Source organism: Canis lupus, chromosome 9 (genome assembly GCF_003254725.2).
Source record: "Canis lupus dingo isolate Sandy chromosome 9, ASM325472v2, whole genome shotgun sequence".
Classification (NCBI taxonomy): Eukaryota; Metazoa; Chordata; class Mammalia; order Carnivora; family Canidae; genus Canis; species Canis lupus.
Window position 1 is genome coordinate 478,768 of NC_064251.1, and position 20,165 is coordinate 498,932.

Below are 20,165 nucleotides of genomic sequence, written 5' to 3' on the forward strand. Positions count from 1 at the left end.
AAGGAAAGGAAAGAAAGGAAGGAAAGGAAAGAAAGGAAAAGGAAAGGGGAAAGGGAAAGTGGAAAGGGGAAAGGGAAAGGGAAAGGGAGGAATAAAAGAAAAAGAGAAAAGAGAAAAGAGAGAAGAGAGAAGAGAGAAGAGAGAAGAGAGAAGAGAGAGAGAGAAAGAGAGAAGAGAGTAAGAAGAAGAGAGAAGAGAGAGAGAGAGAAGAGAGAAGGGAAGGGAAGGAAGGGAAGGGAAGGGAAGGGAAGGGAAGGGAAGGGAAGGGAAGGGAAGGGAAGGGAAGGGAAGGGAAGGGTGCTTTCTAACGTTGAATGCCTGCGAGAAACTGCTGGGGAGTTTTTTCAAAACACATTCACCCATCCCATGGCGCCCTCCCCTAGTTAATCAGTCTCTGAAGGGGGGAACGAGGTCAAGCATGGGTATTTAATTCTAACTACCAAGAAGTAGGGCCAACATGTCACCATGATGACCCTAATGAAGCTAGCAAGGGGGTGTGAGGCAGACACAATCCTGCACCTTCCATGCTTCTTGTAGGGAGGGAGCTAAGATAGAATGGGGCATGAAGGGATAAGAATCCTGAATCTGGGCAGGGGCACTTTGACCACAAACCCCACAAGTCTGACAGCACATCCTATCTGCTCCTTACTGGGTTTACCTGCAAAATGCTGTGCTTTCAGCTGATGTCAAAATTGAAAAAGTTGAAAAAATAAAAATAAAAAAATTGAAAAAGCTGGGCAGCCCGGGTGGCTCAGTGGTTTAGCACCGCCTTCAGGCCGGGGCCTGATCCTGGGGACCCGGGATCGAGTCCCACGTTGGGCTCCCTGCATGGAGCCTGCTTCTCCCTCTGCCTGTGTCTCTGCCTCTCTCTCTCTCTCTCTCTCTCTCTGTCTCATGAATAAATAAAATCTTAAAAATATATATATATTGAAAAAGCCAGGACACCTGGGTGGCTAGCTCAGCAGATGAGGGTCTGCCTTTGGCTCAGGTTGTGATCCCAGGGTCCTGGGACTGAGTTCCCTGCAGGAGCCTGCTTCTCCCTCTGCCTGTGTGTCTGCCTCTCTCTGTGTGTCTCTCATGAATAAATAAAATCTTTATTAAAATTTTTTTGAAAAAAAAAATAAAAAAACAAAATAATCTATGCCTTAATATAACCCTGGAGGATTTCCCATCACTTCCAATTTAACATGTCCAAATGAAATCCAATCACTTCCCATTGGTTAGCATGGCTATGGGGTGTGGGTTTCCTCCCAGGACCTCAAGGGACACATACTGCCCTGTGACAAGGACCTAGTGCTCCTCCACACCCACACGGTCCTGATTAGCTGCTGGTCTCGGCACCCTGCCCACTGTGGCTCATGGCCCATGCAGAACCAACCCCTGTGCTTCCACTTCTCACATTGTGAAACAGGTGACTTCCTGGGAGCACAAGCCTAGGTCCTTCCCCTCCCCATCGTTTCCTCTCCCTCCAGCCAGGAGTAAATTCACACCTGCAGAAAGAGACTAAGGATACCACACTGAGAAATACCACAGAGGGGAAGAGACATCATAGGCCTTGAGAAGCACCTGAGACCACCTCATTTCATACATCTCCATGGTGGAGCTTCTGCTTCACCAGCTTGGATTCTAGCACTCTACAAGTCAAAGGGAGCTCAAAACAAGAACTACACAGAATGAAAGAGGTGCAGTAAAAAAAAAAAGTAAATAAAGGGTAAATCCGGAAAAAAAAAAAAAAAAAAACACTATGGGATTAGAATATTAATGCTAGGGACGCCTGGGTGGCTTAGCAGTCTGCTTTCGGCTCAGGGTGTGATCCCAGGATCAAGTTCCGCATCAGGCTCTTTATGGGGAGCCTGCTTCTCCCTCTGCTTGTGTCTCTGCCTCTCTCTCCCTCTCTCTGTCTCTAATGAATAGATAAAAAATCTAAAAAAAAAAAAAAATATATGAATGCCAAAAAGCATAGAAGCCACCCAGGTGACTCCATGTTACTCTTCAGTAGGGCTTATAGCACTTGCTCTGCCTCCTGTGTGTTCAGACTTCATCAACAACACCAACAAGAACCATCAACAGGAGTCCAGAAGTAGGCCTTGTACCCACACTTCCTTCACCTCTGCGAGCTGCCCAACATGGTATCCCTGCTCCTCCCAAAGAACACCTAGAGATGGCTGCTTCCATACTCCCTTGCAGCCAGGTATGGCCATAAATCCTGGCACAAGGCAAGAAAATGCACAGAAATACCTGGAATTTGGGGAAGTGACCATCCTGCTGCCTGGATGCAGAGGTGAGGGCTAAGGCTCTGCAGGCCATCAGAAACCATGAAGACAAGAGCCACCATGGGTTTGCATTTTTAGAACAAGAGAGAAATACACTCTATGGATTTACAATCACTCACCTACAATTCTGAAATCCCCAAAGCCTCGTTTTGGTGTTGTTTGGTTGCAAAACCTGATCTGAAGGCAAGAATGTGCTGCAGAAACAGGACCTGTTTGTGTGAGGGACAGCAATGCTCAGCCTTTGTGGGGGATGCCAGGAACTGAGTTATAAGCACTGGGTCGTCCTTCTACATTCCCAAGAGATCTCTCTCCTGTGGTCAGCGCAAGGTTCTGCAGACTTGCCTCCTGAACAAACCTCTGCTAGCTTCTGTGTCTGGTCACCAGCCAGACCCAGGCCTGGCTCTGCCATTGATTTCCAGCCCCCCTCTCCTCAGGAACAAGCAAGCCCCTTATGTGGTCATGGGATCACCCTTCTGCTCACCACTGGAGGTCCCTGGATGGCAAAGGACAAACTCCCAGACAGGCAAGGTGTTAGCCAGCCTCAGGACCCCCACCCATGGATCGACGTACACAGCTTTCTAGACTGTGTCTAGGCCAGTTGACCCCAGCCTCCCTGCCCCCGCCTCTCCCTGACCCCCACAGTGACTACACCAACCTTTCTGCCTTCTGCCAAGGCAGGGTCATGTCTCCTTGGCTTCTGCATCATAGCCCTGCATGAAGGAGCTCCACCATTAGGCGCTCCAGTCAAAAAGACAAGGCAGAGTGTCCTCATAGATTCTAGCTGTGGGCTCATCAGGAAGGAGAGAGGAAAGCTGAGACCAGACAGAAACAATGTTTATACTAGAGTTTAAAGTATGTACATCTAAACAAGGGAGGTGCCCTTCAGCCCCTGAGCTGCCTCAATTGCCATCCAAAGACCCCTGGGCCCTCTCCAATCAGAGCAAGGACAGGTGCCCAGACATCCAAAAAAAGACACATTACTACAGGATAGGAGAAGAGTGACTGTGAACTATCAAAGCATGGATGCCAACAAAAGACAGGATAGTCTGGCACATAATTAGAAGCAACCCCTCATTTTTTCAAAATTGAAAAAGAAAAGCATTCTTTGCCTGTGTTCATAGATAAAAACTTGCACAAACCCAATAACTCAACCACTTACGTTTCATGATTTTCTTTGCTAATCAGAAAGCCAGAAAGGACTACAATTGCTATTACACTGCCCTATGATGGCAATTCAAACAACACAGAAACCTCAACACATGCCATACAACATATATACCAGCAACCGATTCCATATTATTTCCAAGTCCTCCTTTAGAATAGGGCAAACCTCAAATTTTTGAAAACTGCTGATTATTTTAAAAATATTCCTGAGAGCTAAAAAAGTGACGTTACCTACTGATGGGCAGTTACCACAATATGTAGACATAACCTACTCTAGAAAAGACACGACATTTCAGGACAAGACTAATACCCTTCCACGTCAAAAGCATAATACAAAATAAAACATCCACTGGTATCTTCATATATTATATGACATACACAGGAAGTTTCTCAGTTGTAAAGCAATGACACTGGGTCTAGACGCTGAGTGGAATATGGTGTACTCGCAGTAGGATATAAGTAACTAGTACGCCTAAAAGAACAGAGTAGTCTCAATCGGAGCAGACAACTTTGAGATGTAACCTTCCCTTATTAAACAAATATATGCTCCTTACAACAATTCTTAAAAAAAAAAAAAAAAAAAAGCGGGTACCGGGCTGGCTCTAATGGTGAAGCCTCTTACCTCCGGCACAGATCATGATCTCAGGGTCCTGGGATCGAGCCCCAAATTGGGCTCCCTGCTCAGTGGGGAGCCTACTTCTCCCTGTACTCCATGCTTGTACCCCCTCTATCTCGGTCTTTCTAAAATGAATAAAATCTTAAAAAAAGAAAGATAACAGATGCCCATTTGGACACACATATTCTTGTCATCTTAATAGTGTTTTTTTTTTTTTTAAGATTGTATCTATTTATTTGAGAGAGAGTGTGTGCATACATGCACATGAAAGGGGGAAATGGGAGGGCAGAGGGAGAGGGAGAAGCAGACTTCCCGCAGAGCAGGGAGCCGGTGTGGTGTTCTATCCCGGGACTCTGGGACCATGACCTGAGCAAAGGAGACGCCTAACCAACTGAGCCACCCAGGCATCCCTTAATGGTGTTTTAAATCTAGGTATGCATGGAGTATATCACACACAAACTCTTACATACAATTCCACCACACATACTGTTCCTCAACTTTTCCGGCTAAATATGGGAACTTCTTTCTATGTAGATAAATATATTTTAATGGCTATGTTAGTATTTTTTGAGCACAGTGTAGTTTACATAAACTAAATGCCAAAAAAAGATTAGATAAATCAGAGCAATCTAAAAATCTATTTTAGTTTGTCTTATAGATTTCCCCATCTTCTAATTTATGGCTGTTTTTTTAGCTTTGAATAAAGCTTGGTGATTAAGAACATTGGCAAAAAAGTTAGATGTGGGTTTGAATCTAGCATTTCTAAGCTATGCACCTTTGGAGTAATACCCTCTAATCCTCAACTCTCTCCTAAAATAGGGACAAGAATCAATCCAACAGAGGGGCACCTGGGTGGCTCTGTCAGTTGAGTGGCCGACTCTTGACTTCAGCTCAGGTCATGGTCTCAGGGTCATGGGATCAAGCCCCACGTCAACCTCCACGCTCAGCCTGGAGTCTGCTTGAGATTCTCTGTCCTTCACCCTCTGCTCCTCCCCCCTCCTCCCACTCATGCTTGTATGTGTGCTCTAAGATAAATAGATAAATAAATAAATAAATAAAATCTTTAAAAGAATCAATTCAATAGAATTCATGGAGCAACTGAGAGTAGGCACTGGGAAAGCCAGTGTGTCCTCACAGGCAGCTGCTATTCCATCTTCATTATCATCAATAGGTAAGAAGTCCACCCTCCCTACAGGCATGCTATGTACACGGTAACATTTTAAAACATTGGGAATCCCTGGGTGGCTCAGTGGTTGAGTGTCTGCCTTCAGCTCAGGGCATGATCCTGGAGACCCAGGATCCAGTCCCACATGAGGCTCCTTGTAGGGAGCCTGTTTCTCCCTCTGCCTGTGTCTGCCTCTCTGTGTGTGTCTCTCATGAATAAATAAAATTTTTTAAAAAATTTTTTAAACATTGTAGCAACTTAAAAGCAAAATTATTTCTTCCTTTACCTTAATACAAAATGTCCCTCCTAGGACTAGGACTGCAGGTATTAGGAAACATTTCTTCTTTCTTTCTTTCCTTTCCTTTCCTTTCCTTTCTTTTCTCTTTCTTTCTTTCTTTCTTTCTTTCTTTCTTTCTTTCTTTCTTTCTTTTTCTTCCTTCCTTCCTTCCTTCCTTCCTTCCTTCCTTCCTTTCCTTTCTTTCCTTTCTTTCCTTTCTTTCTTTTTCTTTTTCTTTTTTTTTTTTCATTTGAGAGAGAAAGTAAACAAACGCGAGCAGGGGAAGGGCAGAGGGAGAAGGACAAGCAAACTCCCTGCTGAGCAGGGAGCCCAATGCAAGGTGATGTGGGGCTCAATCCCAGGACCCCAAGATCAAGACCTGAGTAGAAGGCAGACACTTAACTGACTAAGCCACTCAGGAATCCCAGGAAACATTTCTTTAACAAAAATCACTATTATGGTCTTGGCTTTAGAGGAGGGTGATTTTAAAGAAAATAAAAACATATCAACAGCTGTAAGACCACTGAAGAATTTCCTATTTCCTAATTCAAAGTACAGATCCTAACAAATTACTAATAGCCAAGACAGACTTATTACAAATGACAGTCTGATTTTCATGTTATTTTGCACTCAAGGTAATTTAGAATTTTTTTAAAAAAGATTTTATTTATTTATTCATGAGACACACAAAGAGAGGCAGAGACATAGGCTGAGAGAGAACCAGCCCGATGAGGGACTCAATCCCGGGACTCTGGGATCATGCCCTGGGCCGAAGGCAGGCGCTCAACTGCTGAGCCACCCAGGTGTCCCTAGAAATTTTTCCATACTTCTATTTCATTTTTTAAAAATGAGATAATATTGGGATCCCTGGGTGGCACAGCGGTTTGGTGCCTGCCTTTGGCCCAGGGCGCGATCCTGGAGACCCGGGATCGAATCCCACGTCGGGCTCCCGGTGCATGGAGCCTGCTTCTCCCTCTGCCTATGTCTCTGCCTCTGTGTGTGTGTGTGTGTGTGTGTGTGTGTGTGTGTGTGTGACTATCATAAATAAAAATTAAAAAATAAATAAAAATAAAAAAATAAAAACGAGATAATAAATTTAATTTTACTCAAATGTTGTCACATCACTAAATCCAAGAAAAAGAACTGCTACTATTTCACACTCAGTGCAAAATGAGAAAAATGAAAATTAAAAGGACTAAAACTTTCACTCAAAAGAACTGACCAGGGCAGCCTGGGTGGGTCAGTGGTTTAGCGCCGCCTTCAGCCCAGGCCATAATCCTGGAGACCTGGGATTGAGTTCCACGTCGGGCTCCCTGGATGGAGCCTGCTTCTCCCTCTGTCTGTGTCTCTGCCTCTCTGTCTCATGAATGAATGAATGAATGAATAAATAAATACATACATACATAAAATCTTAAAAAAAAAAAAACTGACCATCAGAAGTGACACCTTCAGGTAAGAACCTCTAAGTTCTCATTCACACACACACACACACACACACACACACACACACACACACAGGAAAACAAGCAGCAACTGTCAGAACCAATGTGTGAAAACTCTGCAAGGCAGTCAGAAGTCTGCAATCACCAAGTGCTGCATCAGGAGAGAGGCACCACGGAATGGCAGGCAGGTTTTAGATGCTCCTGCTCCTGCCTACCCTCTCTGGCAGGGCAGCAGCAGGCCTTGGTGTTGAAGCACAAACGGTCTTAAGCAAACACAGTCTCAGAGTGGTGAGTGGTGGCAGCCTGGTTTGCCAGTATGGGGCTGTTTTCCTGGTTCTGGGGTTCACATTTATTGTGTATATCTATTCTAACCTGTCACAAGCTACCTGAAGGAGTGACACAGGCACCCCTGTGGTGTTTCATTTAATTCAGGCTGAAAAAGCTTGAAAACACTGCAAGTTGAGTAACAGCCCTCAGAACCTGTGGCAAAAGATTACAGTCCAAACATACAATACATTACCTAAGGTAAAAGCTGGGGAGTTTCTCTGGGAAATTAGGCCATTCAAAAGTAACAGGTTGGGGGATCCCTGGATGGCGCAGCGGTTTGGCGCCTGCCTTTGGCCCAGGGCGCGATCCTGGAGACCCGGGATCGAATCCCACGTCGGGCTCCCGGTGCATGGAGCCTGCTTCTCCCTCTGCCTGTGTCTCTGCCTCTCTCTCTCTCTCTCTCTCTCTCTCTCTCTCTGTGACTATCATAAATAAATAAAAATTAAAAAAAAAAAAAGTAACAGGTTGGGCAGCACGGGTGGCTCAGTGGTTTAGCGCTGCCTTCGGCCTAGGGTGTGATCCTGGAGACCCAAGAATGAGTCCCATGTCGGGCTCCCTGCTGGAGCTTGCTTTTCTCCCTCTGCCTGTGTCTGTGCCTCCCTCTTTCTCTCTCTCTCTCTCTCTGTCTCTCATGAATAAATAAAAATCGTTTTTTAAAAAAGTAACAGGTCATATTAAGTTCAGAATACCCCACACATGTCAAGGGCAAGATGCATGCTTACACAAGACCTGAGAAGACTCTGGGTTTCCACTTGGGCTGAATCCTAGGCATAGTGCAAGCCTGATCAAGAGCTGAAGGAGGGCCCAGGCAAAGAGCCAATTTAAAAGAATAGGAGACAGGAGAGCTGCCGATGTTCAGGAAATCTCTGTCGAAACACCAGCTAAACACAAGATATGAAACAAGACTTCAGGGACTATGCTGTCAAGGAATAAAATATTTGCATTAATAGTTTGGATAAATCAAATCTGATTTCTAGAGTTACTATATCGTAATAGCCAAATGTTTTCAAAGACAACAAATCATAAGGCACACAAAGAACAAGAAAGCATGACTTGGTCAAAAGAACAAAATAAATGAACAAAAACCATCGCTATGGAGCACCTGGGTGCCTCAGTGGGTGAAGCATCTGCCTTCAGCTCAGGTCATGATTCCAGGGTCCTGGGATCAAGTCCCACGTTGGGACTCTCCCCCAGCTTGTGCTTTCTCTCACTCACTGTCTTGCTCTCAAATAAAATCTTAAAAAAAAAAAAAAAAAAAAAAAAAGGAGAAATCATCTCTGAAGAAGGTGAGACACAAGCCTTGCTAAACAGACTTTATTTTTTTTGTTTTAAAGATTTATTTATGGGATCCCTGGGTGGCTCAGAGGTTTAGCACCTGCCTTCGGCCCAGGTCGTAATCCTGGAGTCCCAGGATCGAGTCCCACATAGGGCTCCCTGCATGGAGCTGCTTCTCCCTCTGCCTGTGTCTCTGTCTCTCTCTCTCTCTCTCTCTGTGTCTCTCATGAATAGATAAATAAAATCTTTATAAAAAAATAATAATAAAATAAAGATTTATTTATTTATTTATGAGACACACAGAAAGAGAGGCAGAGACACAGGCAAAGGGAGAAGCAGGCTCCCCGCAAAGGAGTCCTATACTTGATCCTGGATCCGGGATCACACCCTGAGCCAAAGACACCCAACCGCTGAGCCACTCAGGCATCCCTAGACAAAGACTTCAGAACAACCATGTCACAGGTACCCGGCTGAATCAGTTGGTGGAACATGTGACTCCTGATCTAAGGGTTCTAAATTAGAGCCCCATGTTGGGTCTAGAGATTACTCTAAAGTAAAATAAAAGTGTTTAAAAAAACAACCATGTTATCTTTTCTCCCCCAAAAAACAAAACGAAACAAAAAAAACATGTTATATGCTCAAATAACTAAACAAAAATGCAAAGAACTAAAGGAAATCAGAAAAATTACAAAGGAACAAAACAGGAATATCAATAAAAAGGCAGAAATTATAAGAAGGGACAAAACAATAATTCTGAAGTTGCAAAGTACTATAACTTTAATAAAAGGAGACTGAAAGGAACTTTCAAGGGCTCATGGGACATCAGTAAGTAGACCAACATATACTATATGGAAGTCCCAAAGGAGAAGAAAAGAAAAAGCAGCAGAAGGAATATTTGAAAAAATAGGGATCCCTGGGTGGCGCAGCGGTTTGGCGCCTGCCTTTGGCCCAGGGCGCGATCCTGGAGATCCGGGATGGAATCCCACGTCGGGCTCCCGGTGCATGGAGCCTGCTTCTCCCTCTGCCTGTGTCTCTGCCTCTCTCTCTCTCTCTCTCTCTCTGTGACTATCATAAATAAATAAAAACGTAAAAAAAAAAAAATTAAAAAAAAAAAAGAAAAAATAATGGCCAAAAAATCTTAAATCTAATCAAAGACATAAACCTACAAATCCAAGAAACTCCATAAACTCCAAATAGAACAAACTCAAAGGACCCACATCAGGACATTATAATTAACCATCGAAAGACAGAGAGACTCTTGAGCAGCAAGAGCAAAACAAACTGTCACATACAAGGACTCTCAATAAGGTTAATGGCTAACTTCTCATCCAAAACCATGAAGGCGGGGGATGGGAAAAAAAAGAAAAAAGAAAAAAAGAAAAAAGAAAAAGAAAAAGAAAAGAAAGAAAGAAAAGAAAGAAGAAAAAAAAGAAAAGGAAAAGAGGAAAAAAGAAGAAGAAAAAAAAACCATGAAGGCCAGAAGACAGTGGGATGACATTTAAAGTGATAAAAGTAAAATAAATTTAAAAATTAAAGCTCTCTACTGAATTATATCTGGCAAATCCGTTCTTCAAAAATGAGAAAAATTAAGACATTCCTCAATAAATTGAGGGAATTAACACTAGGCCTGCCCTATTAGAAAGGCCAAAGGGAATCATTCAGATGAAAATTAAAGATCACTAAACAGGGGATCCCTGGGTAGCTCAGCGGTTTGGCGCCTGCCTTTGGCCCAGGGCACGATCCTGGAGTCCCAGGATCGAGTTCCGCATAGGGCTCCCAGCATGGAACCTGCTTCTCCCTCCTCCCGTGTCTCTGTCTATGTCTATCATAAAATAAATAAATAAATCTTTAAAAAAAAAAAAAAACAGTTACTCAAAACCACATGAAGAGGGTCACTTGGGGGGCTAAATTAGTTAAGCATGTGCCTTCACTTCAGGTCATAATCTCAGAGTCCTCCTCCTGGGTTTGAGTTCCGCATCAGCTCCCTGCTCAGTGGCGAGTCTGCTTCTCCCTCTGCCCCTCCCCTGACTCGTGCTCCCTACACCCTCCTCTAATAAATAAAAATGTTAAAAAAAAAAAAAAGAAGAAGAAATAAAGATCTCCAGTGAAGGTAAATACATGAGAATATAGAAAAGTTAGTATTATTGTAATTTTGATTTGTAATTCCACTTTTTTCCACAGAATTCAAAATACAAATGCCTAAAAAATTATAAATATGTTATTTGGAACAGAATGTATAAAGATGTAATCTGTGACAACATAAAAGGGAGGAGGAAGGAAATACACAGGAGGAGAATTTTTGAGGTTGGTACCAATTCAAAAATAGATGGCTTTAAATTTAGGATGTTAAATAAAATCCACATGGTAACCACAGAGAAAATATCTTTAAAATATACACAAAAATAAATAAGAGAATCACAACAGTTTACTACAGAAAGAAAGAAAGAAATTAATCAATCCATCAACTAAACACAAAATCAGGCTGTTAGGAAGAAAATGAAGGACAACAAAACTGTAAGACAGAACAGCAGAACAGCTGAAGACTTTCCCTACCAGTAATCACTTTAAACATAAATGGATTAAACTCTCCAAAATACTTGAGACAAGAAATTTAAATATTTTTCTTTAAAAAAAATATTGATATTTACTCAGCCAATTCTCCTAGATCAGGCAAAGGCAATCCACACCACAACCCCATGAGGTCAATTCAGTAATATCCATGTTTACAGAAGAGAATCCTTAGGCTGAGAGATTAAATAGCCTGATCACATAGGGAGGAGACTCTCACCACCCCTGCCCAAGCAGTGCTTGACACCGATCCAGTAGTTTGATGAACATACACTGATGGGGTGCCTGCATTACTCATTTTTAGCTCACCCTCAATCTTTCCTTTGTGGAGAGAAACACACAGAAGGAAATAACAAGTAACCTGTGATTTGGTTCTTAAGTGAAAACCCGGGAAAACTGCCCTCTAAAGAACAGAGAGAGGGGACCTAAGACTTGACCTAGCACCTATTGGACACCAGGAACTGAGAGACCCTCAGTCTTCTCAGCAATAAAGTCTTTTTAATTTTGTTACTCATTTTTCATGTTTCATGGAGTCTTTTTTTTTAAAGATTTTATTTTTTTATTCATAGACACAGAGAGAGGGGCAGAGACACAGACAGAGGGAGAAGCAGGCTCCACGCAGGGAGCCCGACGTGGTACTCGATCCCAGGTCTCCAGGATCACACCCCAGGCTGCAGGCGGCACCAAACCGCTGCACCACCGGGGCTGCCCTCATGGAGTCTTTTTAAATAAATATCCCTCTTTTATTTTTTCACAATTTTATCTCTTTTTTTTTTAAGATTTTATTTATTTATTCATGAGAATACACAGAGAGGGGAGAGAGAGAGAGAGAGAGAGAGAGAGAGAGGCAGGGACACAGGCAGATGGAGAAGCAGGCTCCCTGCAGGGAGCCCGACGTGGGACTCCAGGATCAGGCCTCCAGGATCAGGTCTCCAGGATCAGGCCCTGGGCTGAAGGCGGCGCTAAACCGCTGAGCCACCGGGGCTGCCCTCACAATTTTATCTTTTACAACAAAATTGCCTTACAGCTAATTAGTTACGTGGCAAAAATGTTTGCAGTGAAAATACAGGACACAGGCAAAAATGCAGTATTGTTAAAACACCTACACACTCAAAATGCTACTATATACTGAAAGAGCAGAAAAAACATAACATTAAGTGTCCAACTTACTTGTTTAGGGTTTTTTGTATCTCATCTGTTCAAGTAAAAGTCAAAAGATGAATTTCAAACTGCCAATTATTATGACAAAATACCATGAGAAAATGACATCTGACAGCAGTTTTTTGTAATGTGGTTGTAATGACATTAATGTCATACTCCCTCACATCATCAGTCATTTTTCAGGGGAATCAAGACCAAAAAAAAAAAAAAAGGAACCACCCCACCAGAACAATTCAGTCTCTTTCCCCACATTAACTGTAAATGTTTTTACAATAATCTTAGCAATCTAACTAAAGCCAAAAAGATATGCCTGAGAGTACACATTCCAAGAGGGAGAACACTGGGCTACTTCCTAAAATACTAAGACCAATCATACAACCTAAATTTATAGAAGATGTTCTGTTGAGTGTACTTCCAAAACTGCAAAGGGTGATTCCACATCAGGCCTCTCCACCTCAGGCTTTTTAGAAAGGTGCCTGCCACTGAACTTGAAACAAATGTTTTGTTAGCTTAAAGATTTTAAGAAGATACCGTATGTAAAAAAATTACTAAGATCCACTCACAATAGCACCAACTGTCATTATCAACTGCCATAAGATTGTGCTTGGGGGGGGGGGGGAGGGTCTCCCTCTCCACTACTGACATCTGGGGCTGGATCATTATCTGTTGTGGGGGACCATCCTGTGCATTATGTTTAGCAACGGCCCTGGCCCACTAGATGCCGGAAGCAGCACCCCACTCCCAGTTGTGCCAACCTAATATGTCTCCAGATATTGCCAAATGTCCCAGGAAGGGAAGGGGATCCCGGTAAGAACCAATGTTGTACTCTAATATCTTTCACTGGTTAAGACACACACCCATTCTATCCCAAAAGACAAACTGCAGCAAAAACCAAATAATGTCTAAAATCCCTATGGAATTCTCAACAGAGCACCATACATTCTAGAAATTGATGGATGGGGCAGCCCTGGTGGCGCAGCGGTTTAGCGCCGCCTGCAGCCCAGGGCATGATCCTGGAGGTCCAGGATCTAGTCCCATGTCGGGCTCCCTGCATGTAGCCCGCTTCTCCCTCTGCCTGTCTCTCTGCCTGTCTCTCTCTCTCTCTCTGAATGAATGAATGAATGAATAAATCTTAAAAAAAAAGAAATTGATGGACGTAGGAAAGGCAGTTTTTTTGTTTTTTTTTTTTTTTTAGAGTGCACTCGCATGTGCGTGGAATTGGGGAAGGGAAGGGACAGAGGGAGAGGGAGAGAATCTCAAGCAAACTCCAGGATGACCACAGAGCCTGACCTGGGGCTAGATTTCATGACTCCAAGATCATGACCTCAACCAAAATCAAGAGTCAGACACTTAGCTAACTGAGCCACCCATGTGCCCAAGGAAAGGCTTTCTAAAAAGTGCTTCCTAATCTCCCCATGTAAGTAAGCACTTCCTGGGATGACAGCAGTTATTACCTTGTGGTATTCAAACTGCTTCAAATCACAGAAGTGGTGATGTGTGCCTTAAACAAACCCTAGTATATTGTTTCATTAGCATATTCAAAAAATCTTCATCAAAAACTGGGACTGGAAGCGTGGGAGCCGACTTACTATATCATCATTATTTAAGATATTGTAAACTCCTCCAAAACCCAAACATAAAAGAAAACATGAGCTATGCAGAAATGTTAAAGAGATAAGAACACTACCCAAGATGTTAATTTGCTTTCATTAAAAGTTTCCTTATTTTAGAAACCCTCTTCATTTTCAAAAATACAAAACAAAACAAAAAAACACCTTTCTCCTCAGCAAAGCAAGAATAGTTGTATTTTCACAATGGAAAAATCTGTTGTTACTATAATAGTCTCATCTTCTGGAATATTTCCACCAATTATGCATGAAGCTTTGCTGAGCTTCTGCAACTGTGGATCTAGACAGAAGTACTGGTAATGAGGTGGGGGGGTCACATGTGACTGGAATCCCATCACTAGACATATGATCAGCACTTGAGAACGTTGACATAACAGTATCGTCCTAAATCAGCACTCAATGGGTACACGTATTTTGGATCTATACCAAGCGATGATGGCTCTGTGCCATTTCCAGGGGACACAAACACAGATGGGACTCAAGTCCCCACACCAGGGAAGACCAACAGAAAGAAACCTAAGCACAAGATGATCAAGAGGGAACATCTCTCCCCTTCCTTAGCCTGATAGCACAAAGGGCCAGTGGCCTGCTAGTCCTGAGAAGAGGCTCCATGACCCACCACTACTAAGGGGTCCTGAGCACCACTGCCAGCCTGGAAAGCACTCCAGTGACACTACCGGCCTGCAGAGGAGTCCAGCTTCAGGTCTACGCTGCCTCCCAGAAAGAAATCATAGCCCAAGTTTCCAAAGTATATGTGGTTCCTTACACTTCAAGAAGTAAAGCAGTTTTAAAAACTGAACTGTAAACCACAAAGTTCTTCAAATGGAGGGAGAAGCCATCCTTAACTTCCAAAACAACGGTTTGGCCAATGGCATTAATGAACAAGTATCCTTCGAATCAGACCACAAACAGGACATAACTTTTAACCAGTTCCCTTCCCTGACTTTGCACCTAAGGCAGAGGCATGTTTCTTTTTCCCCTGAATCAGGAAAGCTTTGTGGTGATGCTTACATTTTGGAATGGAACCGAACCAGAACAGAGGCTTCAGGAGGGAGGGCACCACCAATGGACCTCTCCTGGCCCAGCCTGCTGGACAACACCAACCACATCCCACCACCTGTTTTTGTGCTCAGGTGCTAGGAGGAAGGGGCCAACTTCTCCCAGCTAAAGGAACTTCAAACTTCACTTACTCCAAGAGGCCCTAGATCAATTTACTGCAGGCATGTGTGCGTGTATATGGAGCTACGGGCAAGCTAAAGAGTACTGGCCCTTGGGAACACTGCTGCCCTCGTGACACATTTTCTGGCACATTAATTCCTCATGCCCTCGTGACACATTTTCTGGCACATTAAGTCCTCATGGGCTCCTTCACACCAGGACAGGTGATGGACAAAACACATGCAAGCCCCTAATGTAGCAGGGACACTGACACGGGGCTAGTTGTATCATGCAATGTCAGACAATTGTTATCCCAGGTTACACAGGAGAGAACAAATATTCAAACAGGTTAAGTGGCAGGGCGGGAATCTAGCCGCAGAGTGTCCAGCTCCAGAGCCCCTCCTCACCATCTGATACAGTCAGTACACATATGACCACCGCAGGTTACAAGTCCTCCCACACAGGCTTGTCTCTCAAAAGATGTTATAAATTCAAATTATTTTAAATCTAAACCATCTTAAACCACTCATTAAACATTAAATAACATTAAAATAAACTGAGTTGGGGATCCCTGGGTGGCTCAGCGGTATAACGCCTGCCTTTGGCCCGGGGCGCAGTCCTGGAGACCCGGGATCGAGTCCCACGTCGGGCTCCCTGCGTGGAGCCTGCTTCTCCCTCTGCCTGTGTCTCTGCCTCTCTCTCTCTCTCTCTCTCTATGTCTATCATGAATAAATGGGTAAAATCTTAAAAAATAGAGTTTTACCACTGAAAGAATTACTACAGACTAAGTGAAGTGGAAGTTAACCCGGTTGTTGGGTTATTTTTAACTTAGTAAACTGACAATTATGTTAAAATAGCTGCCCTGTGTTCTCAATATCTACAAATCAGTGATAAAATGTATCTCAATTTGGCAAATGAAAACATATTATAGCTTTCAAAGAAAAGTTCACAGTGGTCATTAAAAGCAATTCATTTGTACACTGAGCACTTTTCAAAGCGCAAAGCACCTCTGCCCCTCTACTATGCATACGCCACAACCCGTCACCTAGGCCTGGGTCCCGGAGCCCAGCAACCTTGGGTCCCTTTCTCAGCTTTGCATACAAGTTGGTCAGTCTCAGGTCATAAAAGGAAGGCATCTCAACCAACCCTGCAGCCCTGGAACAAGAAAACACAACAGGCCTCACTAGCAGTCTACTCTGGTCTTCAAACAAGACATCCCCCACTGGATCTTCTACCGGGAACCCTGTCATCCTTCACACCTTGCCTGTGTCCACTCTGCGTCCAACCAGGCCTCGGCCATGTCTCTCAGGGGTTCCTTACCCACTTTACCCTGGTGACCCAGAGGGTCTCCACTCCTCCTAAGCCTACTCTTACCTCCATCCTCCTTACAACAGCCTCCTGCCTCACAAAGTTCTCACACTCTCACTTCCCCTCATTCTCCAGCCCCACACCCAGCCTCATTCCTCATCCTCCAAGAGGTCCTGACTGCCAAGGCCATGGCTCCTCATGGAACATGACATTGGTGACATGTGAGTCACTGCCCTTTCCTGAGGCCATCTCCCCTCCTGGAACTCTGCTTATTTCCCTCTGTTACTGGTATTCTCTGGGAATCTTCAGTTCTGCCCCATGCCCATTTCTGAGCAGGACCAAGTCACTGTGAATCCCTTCAGTTCTCTTCTTGGAGTCTTCGCCTGGCAAGCTCCAGAAGCCTCTCTGCTCACCTTTCTTCAGTTCCCAACCTTCGAGGATGCTATCTCTGATTTAATGAGAAAGTCTTCAGATGTGACATTACCAAACTTAATCTGCAAGTTAAAACATGCCATACAAGAAGGAAGGAAGGGCTGTATCATGAGTGATTGGCAGCTAACCTAGCACAGGAACAGGGTCACTCTTCTAAAACACAAATGTAATTTCAGGTGTTAAACAGCTTGCAGCAACAGTAAATTCATCGTGTTCTATTGGTTTGGCTTATTAGATAGTCTAGGGCCTTTCTGATCAAAAATATGTCAAACTCACTTGACATTTCAAAGTATGTGAACAACTGTTAAAGAGTTGCTTATTTTTATTTATAAATTATACTTAGTTTGCTTCCATGGCAACAACAAGAGCAACAACACAGCCAGGCATTCCCGTGCAGCAGATCTTCCTAAAACACTTTATTGCCCACTCAGGCACCAGACCAAGACCCTAAAAAATAAGGACCTTGTCCTTAAAGAGGACATTCTTCATTCTGTCACCGACCACACTAAAAATCCTCCCCGCCCAGGCCCAGGCAAACCTCACACTCCACAACCAGGCCCCAGGTTCCTTCCAGGCTCGATCCCACCTTCTTCAGCACTAGGCTACTGGCCAGGGACACCCCTGAGGCCGCGTCCACCTGCTCACTCCTAGGAGCACCCCCCCCACACACACACACACAGGTGGCCCAGGGTTCTTCGACTGAGTCCACCCCAGAGAACTGCCCGCCCAGTACTAGTAACACCTGCCCCTCCAGTGAGTTAGACACTTCTGAAGAGGAAAAACTTTACATATCTGTACACACAGCCCCACATGCTTGGCTGAAAATCAAGGATTTGTGGAAATCACCTGTTTTCTGGAAACCACACACCCTGGCAGTCATGTGCATGCTCACACACTTGAGGACTCCAGCTGGGCCCACCAATCATCATGGAGAAACCATTTGTATTCAGACCTTACCCCAACTGTTTAAAATACAACACCCAACACACAGGATCATGATCCTCATCTTTCTCTCTTCCCCTTAAATTAGTACATTATTTGGTATTTTAATAAAACAATGAACCGTACTTCAAGCCTAAATTACTTATGCACTTTGCAAGTTTTCTGCATGTAAATTTCTAGCAAATACAAATACTAACTACAAATACAAATTCTCTCTAAAATCGGAATTGGACTTAAAAATCACTGTCATTCAAATCAGAGACCAACCATGGATCGCGCCTTTTTAAAACTTGTATGGGGATTTTCAATTCGGCGGACAAATCTGCATAATGGCTCTAAATCACACATGCTTTTAAACTTAGGCACTTGACTTTTTAAACTTAGAAAGAACTTGTAAAACCAACTTTAGTTTCAAGGAGGAGATTTTTAAAACGTTTCTTATCTACGTTTTACTAGTACCAACTGTCTTTTCACCGTTTCTTTCATGCACCTGTATGTTAACCCCTCTACAGCAGACATGCAGAAGAGAGGTGCTCCAAAGTCCTACCAGTTACCCACGCACTTCACGCTCTAACAATGTCAAAATCCTTCTGTGAAAAAGAATCCCTGGGTCCCTATGAAGTGCAGGGCTCGTGGAAGCCTTGGCAGCCCCAGACCTTCCCAGCGGCTCTGCCTGTTGCTCAGCCCTTCTTCAGGGCTCACTGTACCCCTCAAAGGGGGTCTGATTTCTGCTCCCTCGCCAACAGTCAACCTCGGATCCTTAGCGTGTCAACACGAACAGGCGTGGCCCATGACAATCAGAGAATTTCCCCTAAGAACTTCAAGACCCTCAGAGCAAAGACACAAAATCCTTTGCCGCGACACCAAGTTGTCTGTCAACAACCAAGTGTGGGGTCCGACAGCGGCTGCGGCGCACACCCCACAGCCCTGCCACGCGCCCGACGAGGCCTCAGCGGGCCCGGGAGCTGCGGGCGCAGCTTTCCGGCCGCCCGAGCACCGGAGCACAGCCCGCCACGTACAAAAATCAGGGAATTAAGGAAAAGCAACAGCTCTTATCAACATCCCCAGAAACTGAAAGCGGTTAAAAACGTGTTTGTGGACAAAGGCCGCATTTGCAACGATCTAGAAAGCAGCCCCTGAGGAGTAATTAGCATTTCCTAGACAGCAGCCTTGGGTTTTTTTTGTTTTGTTTTTTTGCAAAGTAAACGGTAACTTCACAGAACCAGAGGCGCAAGCGGAATGGCCGGGCCGCGACCCGACTGCCCCCGGGGAAGCCCCCATAACGGCCGCGCCCCCTCCTAACAGGTCCCAGCTCCTCGACGGCCTGAAAAGCAGAGTCGTGCTGGGAAGCGCCCAGTTTTCCCCAAATTTCAAGGTGCAGACTCTAGAGCGTGTCGGGAGGCGTCTGCGACGTGTGGGGCCGCTATACCCACGGCGGCAGGGGAGTCCCTGCGGCCCAGAACACATCTCCTCAGGCACCTCAGCGCGGAAAGGAAGTCTCCGGGCGGCCATCGGGGGGGATTCGGATTCTGAGTCAAGAAAACAGGTTTCGGGTCGCGGCCGGGGCGCGCACGGGGGGGCTGCCAACTAGGCGGGGGTCCCGGGAAGGCGCGCCGGCCCACGTGCAGGGTCGTGGGGGGGTCACGGGGGTCACGGGGGGCGCTGCGGCCCGGGCCCACTCACACGCGCGGCAGCTGCAGCGGCGGCGCCCCGCGCCTCTGGAACACGCCGTCCACGAACACGCCGTTCTTGCCGAGGCAGCGCAGGTAGAAGTCGCCGCCCGCGTCGGGCCCGGGCTGCGCCGACGGCTCCGGGGCCGCCCCGCCATGGCCGCCGCCGCCCGGGGGCGTGAAGATCTCGAGGTGGCGCCGCGAGATGAAGCTCGAGTGGCCCATGCTCACGTCCACCGAGCCCTGCGACGAGTTGCGCCCGATGGTCACCGAGCGCTTCTTCATCAGGTACTCGAACTCGCGGCCCTCGAGGCGCGCCACGGCCCAGCCGCCCGGCGGGGACCCGCCGCCCGCGCCCCCGCCGCCCCCGGCCCCGCCGCCCGCGGGAGGCCCGCCCGCGCCCGGGAGCGCCGCGGCCGCCGCCATGGGCCTGCGAGGGCCCGGGCCGCCTTCCGCCGCCGCCGCCGCCACGGAGCTGAGGGCCGCGCGAGGCCGCCGGCCGGCGAGCGACGAGCGGCGGCGAGGGGCGGGACACGCGCGGCGCGCTGCGAGCCGGCGGGCGCCGCTGACGGACGGCCGCGCTGGCCAATGGGCGCGCGCGCAGCAGTGGGGCTACCGCGGCCGGCCAATGGGCACGCACGCCGTCCGGGAGCCCGCACGTCCTCCGCGGCGCATGGCGCAGGCGCGGCCCCAGCGGCCTGGAAAACCCGGGGCGGAGCGCGGCCGGCGCGGGGCTGCGGGGGGCTGGCCGCGGGTCGA

At 45.9% G+C, this 20,165-nt stretch overlaps 1 protein-coding gene across 2 annotated transcripts in view; it reads right to left on the reverse strand.

Moving 5' to 3' along the window:
- Positions 1–19,847, reverse strand: part of FOXK2 (forkhead box K2) — a 73,274-nt gene extending 53,427 nt beyond the window's left edge. For both annotated transcript variants that reach the window (XR_003144634.3, XM_025468425.3), the window contains exon 1: positions 19,420–19,847. Coding sequence is in view for 1 of the 2 variants with exons in the window: in XM_025468425.3 (XP_025324210.1) it covers positions 19,420–19,832 (413 nt within the window). In the remaining variant the exon portion in view is untranslated. The remainder of the gene's footprint in view (positions 1–19,419) is intronic.
- Positions 19,848–20,165: the final 318 nt, after the last annotated feature.